Source organism: Hippocampus bargibanti, linkage group LG14, assembly GCF_051943395.1.
Source record: "Hippocampus bargibanti isolate YZ-2025 linkage group LG14, ASM5194339v1, whole genome shotgun sequence".
Lineage (NCBI taxonomy): Eukaryota > Metazoa > Chordata > Actinopteri > Syngnathiformes > Syngnathidae > Hippocampus > Hippocampus bargibanti.
In genome coordinates, this window is record NC_142747.1 from 4,994,794 (window position 1) to 5,016,230 (window position 21,437).

Sequence of the window (21,437 nt, forward strand, 5' to 3'; positions counted from 1 at the left end):
TGTAATTTAGACATCCAATCCTGCTTGGCAGAGAATGTTCTCCTGCGTAACTGTGACAAAATTCAATTTTTCATCATCATTTTTCATGCCACCCTCCCCCTCTTTTGCAACTCTTAGCCTGCGACCAATTGGCACTTGGTGTTGGGGCTGTGTTCGGACCGTCGCACAGCTCGTCAGTAAGTGCCGTTCAGTCCATCTGCAACGCCCTGGAAGTCCCTCACATCCAGACCCGCTGGAAGCATCCATCCGTGGACAACAGAGACAGCTTCTACATTAACCTCTATCCCGAATATGCCTCCATAAGTCGAGCCGTGCTGGACATTGTGCAGTACTACAAGTGGAAGACGGTTACTGTGGTCTACGAGGACGCGACGGGTCAGTTGCGAAAAATTTTGCAGCAATAAGCTGTTTCGAAGATTGCGTTGGTTGGGTCCACGTTAGCTTGACCCGCAATGCTAATTTGACATGGAGGCTTTTGTACAAGTAGACTGATGATATCGGGTCAGAGCATATAGCATATGAAGTAATGATGACATTTGTGGGTTGAAGGCCTGATTCGCTTGCAAGAGCTGATCAAAGCTCCCTCCAGACACAGCATCAAAATCAAGATCCGCCAGTTGCCAATGGGAAGCAAAGACGCGAGGCCGCTCCTCAAGGAGATGAAGAAAGGGAAGGAGTTTTACGTCATCTTCGACTGCTCGTACCAAACGTCGGCTGATGTCCTCAAGCAGGTGAGAGACTCCAAAATCACTACCACATACTGCAAATGTTCTCTAAATATCTCCCAGAAGAGATGTTTCACATATTTAAGGCCTTTGTGTGGGAATCTTTGTCTTCATCTTCAACTGAGATTCTTTTAGACAAGATGGAGGGAATTATGAACCGTTTTGAACACCTGTCAGTGTTAGCATAAAACAATCGGGGGGAAAATGTCAGGGAAAGGCTCCTAGAAGAGCAAAACTTGGCCCAGGGTTACTTGGAGGCGGGTGTGTGCTGACGCCCACCTCACCTGGATTTGAATGCGACTGATCCGTTCGGAACACGGCTGCACACACAATCATTGGAGGGTGTGCACATTAATGCAATCACATAGGTCTTTGCTTTTTATTTGTACTACTCTTTTAAAAAGATGAATATATGAGTTATATAAAATAAATATAAAATGAGTAGTTGAAATTGAGCTGCACAGATGACAGGCGACATCCATGGTGGAAGTTCAAATAATTATTGTTCTCATTATTTCAGAACACAAAAACTTGGTATTAGAACAGGGGTGTGCAGACTTTTACTCTTCTACTTCTTCTTTTCCTTTCGGCTTTTCCCTTCAAGGGGTCGCCACGGCAAATCAGTGTCCTCCATCTTTAGAGGTTTGATCTGCATGTTTGTTTTGGCCGAGCTTTTACGTCGGATGCCCTTCCTGACACAACCCTCTGTATTTATTCGGGCTTGGGACCGGCACAAGAAGACTTATCTCCCTTTGTGGCTACAGAACAAGCAACTCACTCAGTAAAAGGCTCCCAAACACAAAATGATCATCGGGTTACTTATAAAAGCATTAAACATACTTATATAAGCCTTAAACATGCATTCCATTCAAAATATAGCACTGAAGAAACTCACGAACGAATTCACATTATGAACGACCGTTCGGAAAGTATCTCGTTCGTAAATTGGGGAGCGTCTGTCCATCCATTTAGAATTCTGACTTCACAGTTCAGAAATTGTGAGTTCAAGACCTGGTCCGGCCTCCCTGTGCGTAATTTGCATGTTCTCCCCAGGCCCGCGTGGGTTTTCTCCGGGTGCTCCGGTTTCCTCCCACATTCCAAAAACATGTACGGAAGGCAAATTGAACACTGTAAATTTTCCCTAGGTGTGCGTGTGAGAGCAAACGGTTGTTTGCCTTTGTGGGCCCTGCGATTGGCTGGCAACCAAGAATAATTTTTGATTTTGGACATTGAGGGTAATTTTTTAAAGCCCTGCCATTTCAATCTATTTTTGTGAAAACTTTCCAAGTCTTTCAGGTCTAATTTTCCACTTGCATTGGCACATTTTTTTTATTTTTGTTTTTTTTTTGCTTTTATTGAATGTTTTTTCCAGTTTAGGGACTAAAAATTCAAAGTGTGTTTCAGCAGGTTTTTGCTTCAATCGACAATGTGGAAAATGAGCCAAATTGGCAATTGTGTGTTCCCGCCGAAACACCGGCAGAGTTGTGACTTCACATTAAGGAACAAAATCTGCCAATATAAAAAAAAAAAAAACAAATCGCAAACTTAGCATGATGCCGCATCTGCTTTTCAACCCTCTGCAGATCCTGTCCATGGGGATGATGACAGAATATTACCACTTTTTCTTCACCACGCTGGTAAGCAAGCAAGCCTGAACGAAAATAATCCAGAAAGTTATCACCCAATGTAGGTCTGGTCACATGCACGCTCACCAATGCAATGTCAGATACAGTGATACCTCTGTTTACAAACGCTTTAGCTTCCGAACTTTTCGCCTTACGAACATTAAATTTGGGAGAATATAATCTTGGCATACAAACTAGTTTTCGGAAAACACATGGAGTGCCACAATGGCTGGCGGACTAGTTTTCGGCGGAAGAACACCAAACCACACGGCCGAACAGCGACACCTTGACTGCCGGACAACTTTTCCACACCCACTTTCTTCGAGTGCACTGGCCCACCACGGGCTAGTGTTACGACGAAGAGGACACAAAAGAAAATTACAGTCAAGCAGAAGAAGAAGATCATCGAAAAACACGAACGAGGTGTGCGTTTGTGACTTCGCGTCCCAGTACCAGTATGCTAAGTCGACTATTGCTACGTGTGGCTCAGGGTGTTTGTGTGTTGTCTAAGCAACGGTCTCAGGCAATAGAAGAGGTTGAAAATTTTCTGTTGATTTGGATTAACAAAAAGCAGCTAGTAAGGGACACTGTGTGAGGGTATTATCGCCAAGAAAGCACGACATCTTCACTCGGATATCATCAAGAGGCAACTACATCAACGACCATCACAAAGCGTCTGTGTAAGCTCTCAGTCGTACAGGAGTGGTCCATCGATGAGAAGGTTTCTTCAGCCGTCATCTGTACAAATTTGAAGGTTTCGGACGTTTCGCCTCCTATCCAAGAGGCTTCGTCAGCGAACTAAAGTCTGACTGGTCGTATCGGCCCTATTTATATATTCCTAATGTCCAGACATGGCGGCACCGGACATAGCTATGATAGGTCCCTACTCTCAGGTTGGGGGGAGCAGAGGACCACTCCCTGTGGCCCCACTGATTGTTCCTACATTCCTGACTAACGACTGGCCTATTCGCCCCACTCCCACCGGTATCACCTCATCAGCATTACGAATGTTGCCTAACCTGTTTTGCCTAAGCAGGCTATTGTATGAACGATCCAAGTTGAACCTCACCCCACCAGACCGGTTTAATGAAGGATTTTGTTGTTTTATAAGAATTGCTTCTTTTACCCCCCTTTCAAACCATCTATGTTCTTTCGCTAAGATTTTAACCTCATTGTCGTCAAATGAGTGGTTGCTAGCTTTTAGGTGCAAATGTACTGCCGATTGAGGCCCACTTGTATTATCCCTGCGATGTTGATGAAGTCTTTTTTTGAGAATTTGTTGAGTCTCCTCAATGTACTGCTCTTTACAATTTTCATTCTTACAATGTATTGAATAAACTACATTACTTTGTTTTTCATTTGGTAGCCTATCTTTTGGATGCACTAATTTTTGCCTTAACGTGTTTATCGGTTTGAAATAAGTAGAAATTTTGTGTTGCCAAAGGACTCTTATTTTTCAGAAACTCCTGCAATGTAAGGTACTGCTACTCCTCTCCTTTTTGTATCTTGAGAATTTTTGGTTTCATTCCCTATTCTTTCTTTCTGACATTTGTTGAATGACCACTGAGGGCACCCACAGTTAGTGAGTGCTCTCCTGATAACAACAAAATCCTTCATTAAACCGGTCCGGTGGGGTGAGGTTCAATTCGGATCGTTCATACAATAGCCTGCTTATGCAAAACAGGTTAGGCAACATTCGTAATGCTGATGAGGTGATACCGGTGGGAGTGGGGCAAATAGGCCAGTTGTTAGTCAGGAATGTAGGAACAATCAGTGGGGCCACAGGGAGTGGTCCTCTGCTCCCCCAACCTGAGAGTAGGGACCTATCATAGCTATGTCCGGCGCCGCCATGTCTGGACATTAGGGATATATAAATAGGGCCGATACGACCAGTCAGACTTTAGTTCGCTGACGAAGCCTCTTGGATAGGAGGCGAAACGTCAGAAACCTTCAAATTTGTACAGATGACGGCTGAAGAAACCTTCTCATCGATGGACCATCACAAAGGTAAATAAAACGACTTTATTACACAATAGAGCTTATTTCTTTAATTACAATACATTGTCACATTTATTATACATAAAATAAGGTATATTTTGTGTAGTTTTAAGGCTTGTTTAGTCGAAAATTATGTTTTATTGGGACCGTGAAATGGATTATTCAAATTTTTAAGTTTCCTATGGGAAATTAATGTTTGGAAGACACACGTTGCGCCTGACACACACTTTCTGCGAACCAATTAAGTTTGTAAGATGAGGTATCACTGTATTCCAATTATCTCCACCACGAAAAAGAAAACAACTTGAAATAATCTTTGCTGCTGTGAAATGTAAATTTCTCCACTGCGAGACTAATAAAGGCAAATCCAAATCTACATTAAATCGATGTCTGTTGGAGACGCTTGCGAATGAGATCCTTGCTTGTATTAAGAGCTAACGAGCATAATAGCAATCAAACATAGCATCAGAAAATGTATAACCATCAAGTGGCTCAATGGACAAAAAAAAATACCCAAACAAAAACATGATCGAAGCGACTTTACGTGAACCACTTTCCCCGGCAGGACCTGTTTGCACTGGACCTGGAGCCATACCGCTACAGCGGCGTCAACATGACGGGTTTTCGCCTGCTCAACATCGACAACCCCAAGGTGGCCTCGGTGGTGGAAAGGTGGGCAATGGAGCGGCTGCAAGCCCCCCCCTCCAAGGCTGAAACGGGAATGATGGAAGGCATGATGACGGTAAGCATTAGAAATACGAGTCATGGGACAGCAGGAGTGTGGAACTGTCCGTGTCTCCGCCACATTTGCAGAAATATTAAAATTGTTTGTTTTTCACGATGGTAAATATAATGAGTGTTTCCAACACTTACACAATGACGAAATTGCCCAATTTAATTTGTTGCCCGCCATTGTGTGAATGCAAAATGGCCACCAGGTCCCGGAAGCTCACAGATCCCTCTGGCACATTGCAACAACGTCACAAGGTTCTCTCTCGCGGCACGAATGGCACAAAGCGCATCAACGCAAAATACTTTCTCATATCACTGAGATGAATAATTTTTCACAAGGAAATTTAGAGCTGTATGTCAGATGCGATGAAAATAAAAATATGGATTAAAGCTCAACAGTGACTGATACTAGATTTACATTTCCGTACATTTTGCTGGGCCTACATTCATTTAAAAAAAGTCAAGGAAAAAAATTGGGGCACTGAGACACAGCGAGTCTTTGAGAGGTTTGACGCCACCCAACAATAAATAGGACACATTTGGACGATCTGAGAGCTAGCAAAGCAGCTAAACTCGTTATTTATCTGCTTTAATGAGGGTCATTAAGAGCTTTCGGTTATTTACAGCTCTTGCATATGGTAAACAAGATTAATTTACACAATTAACACCCAACCTCCCCTGCCTGGTTTGCTAGTCCTGCTTGTGAACTCAAATGTACTTTGAAGTCCCACCAACACAAACAAACAAACAAACAAATACATAAATAAATAAATAAATACATTAATAAATTAATAAATAAAAATAACCTGGAAAAATAATGAGAGAATACACATGAACACACAAACAAGAATCAAGACAATAGGGTGGAAAAAAAATCCTACTGGACCCTCTGCACCCTGCCCACCACCTTTTCCAGGTCACTTTACAGTCACAGGAGTTATTTTGTGGGCGAGTAGCGGCAGACGCACGCGCCAGCGTTCACTCAACCCGGAAGTAACTCAATTAGAAAGAAAGCTAGCTAGCTAATTGATAGCAACTGATAGGTACTAGATACATATTAGATATCTAGCTAGATAGCTAATAAATAGCCAGCTAGATAGCTAGGCAAACAGCTTCTTCCCCCTAGCAATTAAAGGACAATCAACGCCACCGGACAAGTTGTGTCCATAATTTGTAAAATCACTTCAAATGACTTCTACTGAGCGGATTTTACAAAGATTCCACCGCATATAGCTATATTTTACGTTTTAAGACTCGCGCTGAATATTCAGGAAGTCTTGTTTGAGTTGGTGACGATACCTACCGTGACATCACGTCTGGAACGCCCCTGACCGAGAAAGCGACAAACAATGCATTTTGGGCACTTTGTTTGGTGTGAAAACTTCGTGTTGATCCGTGTTGATGGGGAAATTAGAAGGAAAACACATAAATAACGCGATGGTGAATCGTTGTGTGTTGCACCAAGAGTACTATTTGATACTAGCTGACACAAATTCCCAGCAGACAAATCAGCCCATTTCCAATGAAGCTTGAGCGCCATCTTGTGCATTTTCTGGGACGCTACATTGGAGTCCTGACGGCTTGAATTGATACGCAAGTACTTCTTTAATCGATTGCAAACATTTATGCTTTCCTCTTCAGAACTATTTGAATCATATTCATAACCGGATGAGTAACAAGAAATCATCTTCTCCGAATCTGAAGCCATTGTTTTGATTCTAGAGCAGACGTGGGCAAAGTACGGCCCGCGGGCCACATACGGCCCGTTAGGCTTTTTAATCCGGCCCGCCGAACTTGTCCAAATTATAGTAAAAACAGTGTCTGAAAGTCATGACAAAAAAAGTTAGCGGACAACAGGGCAGATAACTCTGAAAACCTGCCCGCCCCATTTTTCACAACTCGAAACACAACAAGACGACTAATCACATTAAAAAATAAGATTGTCAGTATAAAGTTTTTTTTTTAATTACGGATGTACCTATCACAAATGCTACCTTGCTTAATTTACAGTATAAATCCATGGCTGTAGATATTGCTGCAGTAATCATTTATAATCATGGTGCTCAATGCAACGTTTGCATGGCATTCTCCAAGCCACTAAGCCCCTTTCATAAGTCTCACGTACACTCTACAGTCACGGTTTAATGTAAATTTACGTTTTGTAGCGTGACATATGTTGTTAGCTTCTTTTGAATCTTTCTTCTGGGCTGAGGTTCTGCGCATCTACTTCGGAATGATATGCAAATGCACGACTTTATAACGCTTGCGAAAGTCCGGAAGAAAGAAGCAGGCTTCTGATTGGCTGCCGTGCCGAGTATGCAAATTTCAACTGCAGGTAGCCTATGTCTGTGTGCTTGGCGACGGTACACGTGTACTGTTTGCGCGTGAAGTCGAGGGCGTCCGTGGAGTTAGTAGAGCACGCGGTCAAGACAATCCATCCATGATTTTGCGGAATTTAACACAAGTAGGTATTATTGATCTTGAATATTTCGTTGTGTAATAATGTTTTGAATGTTGAAAGTGATTCCATTTTTCAAGAAATGTTGATTTCTTTAACTTTGCACCTTCGATTGAAACTTATTAAAAACAGACGCAATCTTGATAAATCACAGTGCATATGTTATTTTAATCTATTTCCATTTCCCCCTCCCAGTATCTGCGAAATGTAAACGCCATATCTTGCATATTCCTTGAGCCAAATTTGTTAACTGATCAGGGATATTTTTTACATTTGAAAGACAGTTAATAAATGTTGTCGTGTACTTACTGTGCTATGAGGTTTGTACACACTACATTTAAAGGACAACCGGCACCATTTTTTTTTTGTTTCCTACTGACATCAGAAAAACGTTTTATAGCATCTAAAATATCCAAAACACGCAGGCTGATATTTTTAGTAAAATGAAAGACAGTTTCAGAAGGTCCCACCCCCTTGTTCGTGACGTCACGCCAAGACGTCTTGCCTTGCTCGAGAATCAAAACAATGGCTTCAGATTCGGAGAAGATGCTTTCTTGTTATTCATCCAGTTATGAATATGATTCAAATACAGTAAAGTCTCGTTATATCGATATTCAAGGGAGTCCGAAAAAATATCGATATAACCGGGACTATCTATATATCCGACCCTGTTTGCATGCAATTTTCTCCGTGCGTGCATAGAAATAGTATCGATATAACCGGGACTATCGATATATCCGATATCGATATAACGAGACTTTACTGTAGTTCAAAAGCATAAATGTTTGCAATTGATTAAAGGAGTCCTCCCATATCAATTCGAGCCGTCAATGACAGCAATGTGGCACCCAGAAAATGCAGAAGATGGCGCCCAAGCTCCGTTGGAAATGGGCTGATTTGTTAGCTGGGAATTTGTGTCAGCGAATATCAAATAGTTGTCTTGGTGCAACACACAACGATTCACCATCCCGTTATTTATGTGTTTTCCTTCTAATTTAGCCATCAACACGAAGTTTTCAGACCAAAGTACCGTAAAATGCAATGTGTGTCGCTTTCTCGGTCAGGGGCGGTCCAAACGTGACGTCACATGGGCATCGTCATCAACTCGAAAACAAGACTTCATGAATATTCAGCGCAAGTCTTAAAACGTAAATTATAGCTATATGCTGTGGAATATTTGTAAAATACGCTCAGTTGAAGTCATTTGAAGTGATTTTACAAATTATGGACATAACGACATCCGGAGGCGTCGGTTGTCCTTTAATGCTTTAGGATTAGTATTTCCGGCCCATACACTGCCTCCAAATGCTCCTGGCCCAGCCCCTCCGTCAAATTTTAGAACCCATTACGGCCCGCGAGTCAAAGTTTGCCCACCCCTGTTCTAGAGCAATGGAAAGACGTCCTGGGGTGACGTCATGAACAAGGGGGCAGGACCTTCTGAAACGGAAACTTTTTGAGGTCCTTTTGAAGTAGTTTTGGGACAAGTCATTTTTATTGGTGTTTTTTATTTGACTAAAAATATCAGCCTGCGTGTTTGGGTATTTTAGATGCTATAAAACGTTTTTTCTGATGTCAGTAAGGAAACAAAAAAATGGTGTAGGTTGTCCTTTAACTCTCTAAAAAGTAACCCAAATACAGTGATACCTTGGTTTACGAACACCTTGGCTTACGAACTTTTCAGTTTACGAACGTTACATTTATGAAAATGTTACCTTGGCATACGAACTATTATTTGGGATACACATGGAGCTGCCAAAATGAGTGATGTGTCGTTCGCGAACGAGCCCGTTCTCCTAACAAGAAAATGGTAGCCGACTGTTTTGTCCTCTATTCCCCGCCCCCAGTCTTCGGTTAAAGGCACTTTATTGGTCAAGAACGCAGCAGTGAGGGGGCGGGGGTCACAGACACAGAGAGAGTGAGGCCGTTCTTCCAAAAACAAAATGGTGTCTTCGGTTAAAGCCACGTGATTGGTCAAGAACGCAGCAGAGGGGGCAGGGGGGGTTTAAACATTAAATAGACCGTCAGACGACAGAGAGAGAGTGAGAACACACGCACACACACGAAAGGGAGACGACAGAGCTTGAAACAATAAAAAAAATAAAGAAAAGAAAAATCAAACGTGAAATGGTGAGAAAATGGATAGAACAGTGTAGACTGGAAGGTTAAAATCAATCAATCAGGCTCCACAAATAACCCATGCAAGCCATCTGTACGCTTGATGCAAAAAGCTATCAACCCAGCTAAACAAAACACAATTGAGGAAAAAGGTAAACTTATCGCAGAGAAAGCACCTCCAAGGGATCATTCCTCACGATGGTGAAAGAAGAAGGCTACGTTCCTCATCAAGTGTTTAATGCTGATGAAACCGACCACTCCATTCCATCAAGCCATCAACGAGCATCACAAAGGTAAATAAAACGACTTTATTATATAGTACAGTTTATTTATTTAATTATAATACCATAGCACATTTATTATACATAAAATAAGGTATATTTTGTGTAGTTTTAAGGCTTAGAAAATGGTGTTTTATGGGGACCTGGGAACAAATTATTCTCATTTTAATGGGTTCCTTTGGGAAATTAATTCTTGGGATACACACTGTCTGGGAACCAATTAAGTTCGTAAGCCAAGGTATCACTGTCTACCTGTATAGTGCCTTTTTGCAATTTTGCACAACCCTGTGGAACAGCATCCCGTTATAATCATTGTAGCTCCAGCTCTGTACGCACCTGCACCCGTGTCTGCTTGATACTTTGCACATTGTCTCACAGCTGTTCCTGGGAGGTACCACCTACATTAAGGAATTCGATTAAGATTAGATTAGCCCTTATTAGTGTCTTCCATACTTATTTGTCATGTCTTTTTTATGATACGAATGCAGCGTGTTCTACCAGAGAAAAATTCCCTGTGTGTTCTACATACTGGGCTAATAAAGATGGTTCTGATTCTGAAACATACAGCATATTTTGAACGCCAAACCTTCATGATTTGAAATGATGCACAAATGGGGGACATTAAATTGATTACGCAAAAAAACAAAATGACCCAAAAAGTGATTTTGGTGGATTTGTGATTGCAGACGGAGGCGTCCTTGATGTATGACGCCGTGTATATGGTGGCGGCGGCGTTGCAACGCGCCGCCCAGGTCACTGTCAGCTCGCTTCAGTGCCACCGTCACAAGCCCTGGCGCTTCGGCCCACGTTTCATGAACATGCTCAAAGACGTGAGTAGCTTGATGTTTTTAAGGCCGCCGTCGCATTTCTTCCAGACAGTCGCTTATGTTTTGACTTTTGGGAAGTTGCTTATTTTCACGATAATGATAAAAATAAATACAGTGATACCTCATCTTACGAACGCTTTAGCTTACGAACTTTTCGCCTTACGAACATTAAATTTGCGACAAACAACTTTTCGGGAAACACACGAAGCGCCACAATGGCTGGCGGACTAGTTTTCGGCGGAAGAACACCAAACCACACGGTCGAATTGCGCCACGGTTGGTAGTGGACTAGTTTTCCACACCCACTTTCTTTTAGTGCACTCAGTGCAGACGTGGTTTGTTATCGAGTGGAGCACTTTTGCTTATTTTGGGACCGAAAAAGACCCCATCACAGGCTAGTGTTAAGACGAAGAGGACACAAAAGAAAATTACGGTCGAGCAGAAGAATGTGATATTCGAAAAACACAAACAAGGTGTGCGTTTGTGTGACTTTGCGTCCCAGTACCAGTTTGCTAAGTCGACCATTGCTACGTGTGGCTAAGGGTGTCGTGTATTCTATGCAAGTATAGAAGAGGTTGAAAAACTTCTATTGACGGTCTCAGACAATAGAAGAGGTTGAAAAACTTCTGTTGATTTGGATGAACAAAAAGCAGCTAGCAGGGGACAGTATGTATGGAGAATGTAGCCATGTAGGGTGACCTATAAGAGTGGAGGCAGAAGTACACAGGTAGACTACATTTTGTGTCTACGGCGCCATCTAAAGGAAATCAGTGACTGCAAAGTGGTTGGTGAGAGTGTAGCCAGACAGCATAGATTGGTGGTGTTTAGGATAACGCTGGCAGTGAGGAAGATGAAGAAACCAAAGGCTGATGTGAGGACAAAATGGTAGTTGGTGGCAAACTACAGCAAACATAATCAGAGACACAGGTCGGAAAGTACTTGGTGTATCGAGTGGGAGAAAGGTAGATAAGGAGACTTGGTGGTGGAATGGGGAAGTGCAGGAGTGTATACAGAGAAAGAGGTTAGCAAAGAAGAAGTGGGACACTGAGAGGACAGACAAGAGTAGACAGCAGTACAAGGAAATGCAGCGCACGGTAAAAGTAAAGGTGGCAAAAGCCAAACAAGAGGCCTATGATGACTTGTATGCTCGGCTGGACAGTAAGGAAGGCGAGACTGATCTTTACAGGCTGGCGAGAAAGAGAGACAAAGATGGTAAGGACCTGCAGCAGGTTCGGGTGATTAAGGATAGAGATGGCAATGTGTTAACAGGTGCCAGAAGTGTGATGGCAAGATTGAAGGAGTACTTTGAAGAATTGATGAATGAGGAAAATGAGAAGGAACAAAGAGTAGAAGACGTGACTGTTGTGGACCAAGACGTAGCAAACATTAGCAAGGATGAAGTGAGGAGGGCGCTGAAGAGGATGAAGGGAGGCACTCGGGCCTGATGATTTACCAATCGAGGTATGGAAGTGTCTTGGAGAGGTGGCGGTGGTGTTCCTGACTGGGTTATTCAGCAAGATCTTAGATAGTGAACAGATGCCTGAAGAATGGAGACGAAGTGTACTCGTGCCCATTTTTAAGAACAAAGGAGATGTGCAGAGTTGTACTAATTACAGAGGAATAAAGTTGATGAGCCATACAATGAAACTCTGGGAAAGAGTAGTTGAAGCTAGACTAAGAGCAGACGTGAACATTTGTGAGCAGTAGTATGGCTTCATGCCAAAAAAAGAGTACGACAGATGCAGTGTTTGCTTTAAGAATGCTGATGGAGAAGTACAGAGAAGGTCAGAAGGAATTGCATTGTGTCTTTGTAGATCTGGAGAAAGTGTATGACATGGTGCCCAAAGAAGAGCTGTGGTATTGCATGAGGAAGTCTGGAGTGACAGAAAAGTATGTCAGAGCGGTACAAGAAATGTATCATGACTGTAAGACAGTTGTGAGGTGTGCTGTCAGTGTGACGGAGGAATTCAAGGTGGAGGTGGGACTCCACCAGGGGTCAGCTCTGAGACCCTTCTTATTTGCTCTGGCGATGGACAGGCTTACAGACAATGTTAGACAAGAATCTCCTTGGACCATGATGTTTGCAGATGACATTGTGATCTGTAGCGAGAACGGGGAGCAGGTGGCGGAGAAACTAGAGATGTGGAGATATGCCCTGGAAAGGAGAGGAATAAAGATCAGTCGCAGCAAGACGGAATATATGTGTGTGAATGAAAGGGATCCAAGTGCAAGAGTGATGCTACAGGGAGAAGAGATAAAGAAGGTGGAGGATTTTAAGTACTTGGGGGTCAACTGTCCAGAGCAATGGAGAGTGTGGAAAAGAGGTGAAGAAGCGTGTCCAGGCAGGCTGGAGAAAAATGTCAGGTGTGATGTGTGATAGAAGGGTTTCAGCTAGGATGAAAGGAAAAGTGTATAAAACAGTGGTGAGACCAGCCATGATGTTTGGACTGGAGACAGTGCCGCTCAAGATAAGACAGGAAGCAGAGCTGGAAGTAGCAGAGCTGAAGATGTTGAGGTTTTCTTTGGGAGTGACCAGGTTGGATAGGATCAGGAATGAGTACTTTAGAGGGACAACTCATATTAGAGGCTTTGGAGAGAAAGTCAGAGAGGCCAGACTGAGATGGTTTGGACATGTCCAGAGGAGAGAGAGGGACTATATCGGGAGAAGGATGCTGAGCCTTGAACTGCCAGGCAGGAGACCGAGACCGAAGAGGTTTATGGATGTGGTCATGGAGGACATGAAGGTAGCTGGTGTGAGAAGAGGATGCACAATACCAGGTTAGATGGAGGACATTGATTCGCTGTGGCGACCCCTGAAGGGAAAAGCCGAAAGGAAAAGAAGAGCTAGCAGGGGAAGTGTGTGAGGGTATTATCGCCGACAAAGCATGGCAACTTCACTCGAATATCATCAAAAGGCAACTACATCAAAGACCATCACAAAGGTAAATAAAATGACTTAATGATAAGGTACAGTTTATTTCTTGAATTACAATACAATATAATATTACATTTATTATATGTAAAATCAGGTATATTTTGTGTAGTTTTAAGGCTTATCTTGTAGAAAATTATGTTTTATGGGGACCCGGAAACGGATTGTTCTCATTTTTAATGGTTTCGTATGGGAAATAAGACAAACTTTTCACCTTACACACACACTTTCTGGGAACCAATTAAGTTTGTAACCTGAGGTATCATTGTACGTTGATCAGGTAGATTAAGTTTCATTTGGAGGTTGGATGGCTCTTAATTAGCAATATATAATTGAACCAAATCAAACAGTCTCGTCTCAAAAGATAAACAAGTGCAAATCAGAATATTTTTCATCCGAGTCGGTTATAAACAAATTAATAAAAAAAAATAATTTATTCCTCCCCAAAATTTCCCGAACAGTGCAAAACAACATTTTCAAGGGAGGGATTACATTGCATGTGCAACAGGAAGAAAAAAAGACAATCGGCACATCATTCGGATAAAAGCTTTGTGATCAAGCGCAGTGCATACGGCGGAGTTGTCTGTTATTCAAAGTGAACTGGCTTCATTAGCGGCGAAGTGCATTGGTGAGCTGAACCGGCGCTCTCTGCACTCAAGCCTTGCTCGCCTGCTCAATTTACATCATCATTGTCATTAACAAGGCTGACATAAACACACACACGAAATGTCCGGCCAATGTTGACTTTGGCAATTAGGACGCAAGAAGCTGTTGTCTCCAGGATTGGACCTAATGCGGCACCACAAACTCATCAATTATTTATTATGTTTCTCCTAATAATTGTTAATTCCAGCTTCTGCTTTAAACTGGATGTAGCATTTTGCATTCCGACCATTTTGGAATAAGAGAAATAATAACGGATATTCATTGGCTGTACCGCTTCTTCCCGCAGGCACAGTGGAACGGCTTAACGGGACAAATTGTCATTAACAAGACAGACGGCCTGCGCAAAGATTTTGATTTGGATGTGATCAGCCTGAAGGAGGACGGATTGGAGAAGGTGAACCGTCCCCTCCCGCTTCACTTTGTCTCAACTGACTCTGAAGCAGGAATAAAAAAAGGCTGTCATTTTCATTTTGTGCTTGTCTGTTTGGAATATTTGACTTTGAGAACACTGAGCTGTCCTGTACAAATGCATTCACTGCCATCGACTGTTCTAAATGTCAATCAATCAATAATTTTTGTGGGTGTTGAAAGATGAGTCAAAATGCGCTCCAGTTCTAAACTCAATTCTACATGTCTCCTTGAGAAAAATGTTTTACCTTTTTCTTTTTTTGTTGTTTTCTGCAAGACAATCGCAGGCAACAATCGCCTGAACAAAGTGTGGAAAAAGGTCGGTACTTTAGTCGGTGCAGATAGTAAGAGTAATGCTGTTCACTTATGGGCTTGTCTCACCCCCCCCCCCCCCCCCCCACGTGTCCACGTCTGGTTTCTCTCTCTCCGTGCATTGATGACTTTCCCCTTTCATGCCCACTTTTGGAACCCGGTTAAATTATCAATCTTCACACTCTGTCGGTTACAGATTGGCGTTTGGAATTCTCAGATTGGCCTGAATTTAACGGAAAATAACAAGGACTCCAGCACAAATGTCACCGATTCCATGGCCAACAGGACCCTCATCGTCACTACTATTCTGGTATGGTAAATAAGAAATGGACCCATCTCTGCCGCAAAAAACAAACATTTGCAGGTGAAAGGTGTGGGGGTTAACGACTATGTCTTTATTGCCCCTGTTCACATAACTTCAATTTATCTTACCCCCAAAAAATACACAAATGTGGCTTAAAAAAAGAGGCTTTGTATCTTCCTCTAACAACCCAGGCTAAAGTCCACTCCTCTCCAACATATAAACACATTTGAGACATGTCATTTCAATATCTATATTTGACAGCAATCACTACTTCCTGGGGAGCCAGGGTTTTGCTAGAAAAGCCGTTCATCATGAAGCGTTTGCAAAATGGAAGGCGCTGTCGTTTTCAGGAAAATCCCTACGTAATGTACAAGAAGTCCGACAAGCCATTGTACGGCAACGATCGCTTCGAGGGATACTGCTTGGACCTCCTCAAGGAGCTGTCCAACATCCTGGGCTTCTCCTACGAGGTCAAACTGGTGTCCGACGGGAAATATGGCGCACAGAACGACAAAGGCGAATGGAACGGTATGGTGCGCGAGCTTATCGACCACGTAAGTACTTGCCAGCGAACGAAAAACTTATTTCAGCAGATCAGAAGCATCCTGACAATCCTATGCCGGTTGGCAGGTCGCCGACTTGGCGGTGGCCCCCCTCACCATCACATACGTGCGGGAGAAAGTGATCGACTTCTCCAAGCCTTTCATGACGCTGGGCATCAGCATCCTCTACCACAAACCTAACGGCACCAACCCAGGCGTCTTCTCCTTCCTCAACCCGCTGTCGCCCGACATCTGGATGTACGTCCTACTGGCCTGCCTCGGCGTCAGCTGCGTGCTCTTTGTTATTGCCAGGTGACGTTCGTGGATTTGCTTCTTTGAAGTGATGTTTAAACTGATTCTCACACCACATTATAAGGCGCTACAGTAGAGGCTTGGGTTATGCACGATTTCTTCTACAGGGGGTAATGGAGTCAGTGGCTACTGACAATTGTTGTAAGACCTGTTGTGACTCAATATTACTTCACATATAAGGCACCTTATACACCAGTCTCAATTCCCCCCCATTCATATACATACAAACATATACATACAAACATATATATATATATATATATATATGTTTGTATGTGTATGTATATATATATGCACACATACAGATTACTGAGCGTGTTGCTTGTTCTGTAGCCACAAAGGGACATAAGTCTTCTTGTGCCGGTCCCAAGCTCGGATAAATACAGAGGGTTGTGTCAGGAAGGGCATCCGACGTAAAAGCTGGGCCAAAACAAGCATGCGTATCATACCTCTGAAGATGGAGGTTACTGATTCGCTGTGGCCGAAAAAAAGCCGAAAGGAAAAGTAGATGATATACATATATATACCTATAAAAAATCCTCATCTCACACCCCTTGGGTGGTGTCCGTCCCCCATTTTTTTATAGCTCGGGTTCTCTGCCAGAGAGCTGAGCTGTATCAGTGCTGTTTCCAGCACTGCGCTTTTCTGGACCGAGATATCCGATGTTGTTTGTTGATTTGTAGCAACCACTCGTCAAGTTTGGGGGTCACTGCCCCGAGTGATCCGACCGTCACAGGCACGACTGTCACCTTTACATATATATATATATATATATATATATATATATATATATTATTTTCACGACCAAAGGGTGCACCGTGTGAAAAGGTGCAGTCTCATTTATGTGTGCCATTTCTGTATTTAAGATATACATTGGGCGCACCGGATGAAAGGACGCAAGTTTTATATACCGGTACATATCCTCGACTGCCATACGTGCGTCCGCCTCATAACAACACACAGGCATACAAGTGTGTGTATTTATAAAAACAGATTGGGAGCAAAACTGAGTTTGGTAGTGCTTTATTTATTAATTACAAAGTAAGAACATTTTGTAATCAGCACTCAATATGCATCGGCATGGTAAAAACAAGCACATTACCGGTAACAGTCAGTAATCAAACCCATCAAAGTCGTCATCCTCTGTCTCAGAATCGAACAGCTGCGCTAAACCAACGTGGCAGGTTCGCTTTCCTCACGGTCAGTCACTTTCTGAGCCGTGCAGCTCCTCGGAAATTATACCAGCTTTTCCGAAAGCTCGAACCACCGTGCCAGCAGACACGTTACCCCAAGCATCCACAATCCATTGGCAAACTGTGGCGTAACATCCAGCCCTTTTCGTTTGCCTTAATAATGACTCCTGCTGGAAATGTCTCTTTAGGCAAAGCCTTTCCTTTAAAAATCACCATCGGCGGGAGTTTCTCAGCATGGCAGCCAAGCACAACAGGAAGGGAAGCCTAATTGTCTTGGTGCCGTAGTCCTCGCCCGGATGGAAAAATGGCAGTTTCATAAAACGCTAGCACCAAGACGGACCTCCTTGGAAAGCCTTCAGTTTAAATTGAGCTTCATAACCATGTCTCTTTGCCATTTTCTGAATTGTTAAAACAGCAATGTTCTGCATAAAGCACATACCTGTTCTTGTATACACAAACCACGCCCACACATCCCCCCCACGTCCGCACTACAGGGCGCACCGCGCATTTTCAAAAAAATCTGAGACGTTTATATGCACCTTATGGTCGTGAAAATACTATTATATATATATATATATATACAGTAAAGTCTTGTTATATCAATATCGTTTATATTGATAATACTGCTTATTACAACACTATTTTCATTTCCCGTGCACATTTCTAGTCTTTTTATGTATAATTAGTTCCGTTTAGTACGATTCGTGGTTTTTACGATAATCCGGTTACTCCGGTGCTCTTTTGCATCTCCCGCCGGCCATTTTGCTATGTTTATATCGATACAAAAGATACTTAAGGTGAATCGATATTTGCTTCGGGGTTTCTTCACAGTACCACCATTATCGAAATCTGTATCGGCCGCGCCGTTGGTCGACTTGGTCACGTGACTTGGTTACGTGACCAGCTCCTGTGTCTTGCATTGGAGCAGACGCCATATTGCTACCGTCTTCAACCATAGCAAAACGAAAGAATTGTGACCTCGGAAGGAAATACAAGGCAATCGTGGCTGTTGAGGAGAATCCAACACAAAATTAAAGCCAAGTATGCTCGGATGACGAGCATGAAGAACCAACAAAGACACAAGCGTTGCAAGGTGTTACGGACGTACAATCTTACTTAGAATCCAGAGAAAATGCATCAGGTTTTTTTAGAAATGTTAAACAAGATTGAATTGTTTGTGTTAAAAGGTGAGAAAGGGAAGCAGAACAAGATTGAAGATTTTTTTTTAAATTGCATAATAAGATGTAAGCGTTGCAGTTTCCCTGTTGCAGTGTTATGTACATGTACACTCTACTGTACATGAATGCAATCGTTTTTTGCAACAATGTTTATTGTTTTGTCTGCTGAAGCGTGATGATTTTGAAAATTACTGTACATGCCATACTGTATTAAAGATCCCCCAGTCACATAACCGGCTTCCGTGTTTCTGTCACAATAAAAAAAATCGTAGCAGAGCTCACGTCGTTCATTACTGCTGCAATAGGTCTGAAACCTACTGTAATGCCCCTCAGCATGGGAAATGATGTGCACAGTCGCTGCTATAGCGGGTCCGTCTTTTTAATAACAAAACGTAGCAGTTATCACATATAGATCCAAACAGGAGCTGCTGTTAGGCCACAGCTCAGCCATTCTATTAGACACTCTCTCGAACCCCGTTGTCGGGTCCATTTTTTTTGCATTGGGTGCATTTTTGAAAGGAAATAGTCATTAAAAAAGTGTAAAGACGTTTTTATTTGATGCACAAGTTTATTTTTCACATCACTACTGTACAAAAAGCATGTTAGATACGCACACCATTAACCCAATGATAAATTTACATGCCATATCAAAGATCCCCCATTTACGTATTGCCCCCCCCCCCCTTTTTAAGCCCCCCCCCCCCTCTTTAATGCAGTTCGGCGCAGGACGGATATAGCGACAGTACGGTTATATCGACATTTTTTCTGACTCCCGAGAATATCGATATCATGAGACTTTACTGTATATATATACACATATGTATATACATGTTGATTCATATGGCGCTTTAACAACAGATATACATACATAGATTCACACACACACACACACACACACACACACACACACACACACACACACACACGTTAGCAGTACTGTATATACAATATATTTGAATTGTGACTATTTGACTCTGTAGGTTCACTCCATACGAGTGGTACAATCCGCACCCTTGCAACCCGGATTCGGATGTGGTTGAAAACAATTTCACACTCATCAACAGCGTGTGGTTCGGCGTTGGAGCACTAATGCAGCAAGGTACGCTTCTCGGTTCAATGATAGCGGCGTGGGTGGCTGTTGTTTGCGAGGCATCGCCTTCCTGGTTTTTCAGGTTCCGAGCTGATGCCCAAGGCCCTCTCCACTCGGATCGTCGGTGGAATTTGGTGGTTTTTTACACTGATCATCATCTCCTCCTACACCGCTAACTTGGCTGCCTTTCTCACGGTGGAGAGGATGGACTCACCCATCGACTCAGCCGATGACTTGGCCAAACAAACCAAAATAGAATATGGCGCAGTCAGAGATGGATCCACCATGACTTTTTTCAAGGTAAGCTTCATTTTTAAAACCTGCAATTTGTCTCAACACTAAAATGTAAGTAGTGGTATGGTTATTGTCTCTGGACATTGTGATATCATGAGAGGCTAGCTCTCAGCGGGACGGGACAACAAGTGCAATGGACGACAGGTTTGGATACAAACAAAAGGTTTTAATCAAGGGTTCCAGGGGGAATTCACAAGCAACAAAGGTTCGAATAGTGTCTCTTCCAATACTTGTCAAAATAAAGTCTCTTCTGATACTTAAATCCAAATAAAGTCTCTTCTGCTACTTAAATCCAAATAAAGTCTCTTCTGAGGTAAAACTGAAGACGGAGTTCTTTACAAGAGTCTCTAGGCCTCACCCCTCTTGACGTTCTCGTCATGTAGCCTAGCCACCTTCGCTAGGTTCAAATCCAGTGTCCAGCCGTGTGGTCCCAACTGGCAATGAGTTCCACGCAGCAATCAACTTCTCCACAGAGCACAGCAATCGAGCTTGCCTTTCCCCAAACTGCACACTCAGAGGTGCAGGTGCAGCTGCAGGTGTGTGGGTTTAATTGCTGCCTTCCACCAGGTGGGGCCAAGACTCTCTCTGGGTGGAGCCATCTTAGGGGGATGTATTTGCTCTCCAGGACACAGCCTCTCGTGACATCACAAATCCCCCCCCCCTTGAGACCGACGTCCTCGGCGAGGTGAAGGATGCGAAGCAGGCCAGGAAGGCCTCCCTTCGGGAGAGGGCATCCGCATTGCCTTGGCGCTTGCCAGCCCTGTGGACCACAGAGAAGTTAAAGGCCTGCAGAATCAAGAACCACCTTGTTACTCTGCTGTTGGTCTCCTTGTTCCTGGCCATCCATTGGAGAGGAGCATGGTCAGAGACCACTGTGAAACGTCTTCCCAGGAGATAGAAGCGCAATGACTCCAGCGCCCATGTAATGGCAAGGCACTCCTTCTCCAATGTGGAATAATTCTTTTCCCTGGGCAACAGCTTCCTGCTAAGGTACAGGATGGGATGTTCCTCTCCTCCATGTACTTACGAGAGTACAGCCCCAAGACCAACTTCTGATGCATCCGCTTGCACCATGAAGTCCTTGCTGAAGTCTAGTGCCACCAGGATCGGACTGGAACATAGCGCCTGTTTTAGATTGGTGAAGGCCATTTCGGCCTCTGGGCTCCATTTCACCAATCGGGAGTTTTTTGGTCGTCAATTCTGTCATGGGGGCTGCTATAGTAGCAAAGTCAGCGATAAAGCGTCTATAGTAGCCAGCCATGCCTAAGAACGACCTCACCTGTTTCTTGGTAAGGGGTTGGGGCCAATCTTGTATAGCCCGTAGTTTTGCTTCTTGAGGCTTCACCAGCCCCCGTCCTATAGTGTAGCCCAGGTAGTTGGTCTCGCCAAATGCCAACCTGCACTTTTTCGGGTTCGCTGTGAGACCTGCTTTCCTGAGGGAGTCA

General features: G+C 43.3%; 1 protein-coding gene across 2 annotated transcripts in view; it reads left to right on the top strand.

Moving 5' to 3' along the window:
• LOC148888065 (glutamate receptor ionotropic, kainate 1) overlaps positions 1-21,437 on the top strand; it is a 34,481-nt gene that overhangs the window by 7,484 nt on the left and 5,560 nt on the right. Inside the window, exons 3-14 of one of the 2 annotated variants that reach the window (XM_089013783.1) lie at positions 118-375; positions 550-731; positions 2,309-2,362; positions 4,914-5,090; positions 10,621-10,764; positions 14,646-14,753; positions 15,045-15,086; positions 15,276-15,389; positions 15,734-15,937; positions 16,014-16,237; positions 19,589-19,707; positions 19,781-19,998. In XM_089013783.1, coding sequence (XP_088869909.1) covers positions 118-375; positions 550-731; positions 2,309-2,362; positions 4,914-5,090; positions 10,621-10,764; positions 14,646-14,753; positions 15,045-15,086; positions 15,276-15,389; positions 15,734-15,937; positions 16,014-16,237; positions 19,589-19,707; positions 19,781-19,998 — 1,844 coding nt within the window. The remainder of the gene's footprint in view (positions 1-117; positions 376-549; positions 732-2,308; positions 2,363-4,913; positions 5,091-10,620; positions 10,765-14,645; positions 14,754-15,044; positions 15,087-15,275; positions 15,390-15,733; positions 15,938-16,013; positions 16,238-19,588; positions 19,708-19,780; positions 19,999-21,437) is intronic. The other variant, XM_089013784.1, reaches the window with a different exon arrangement.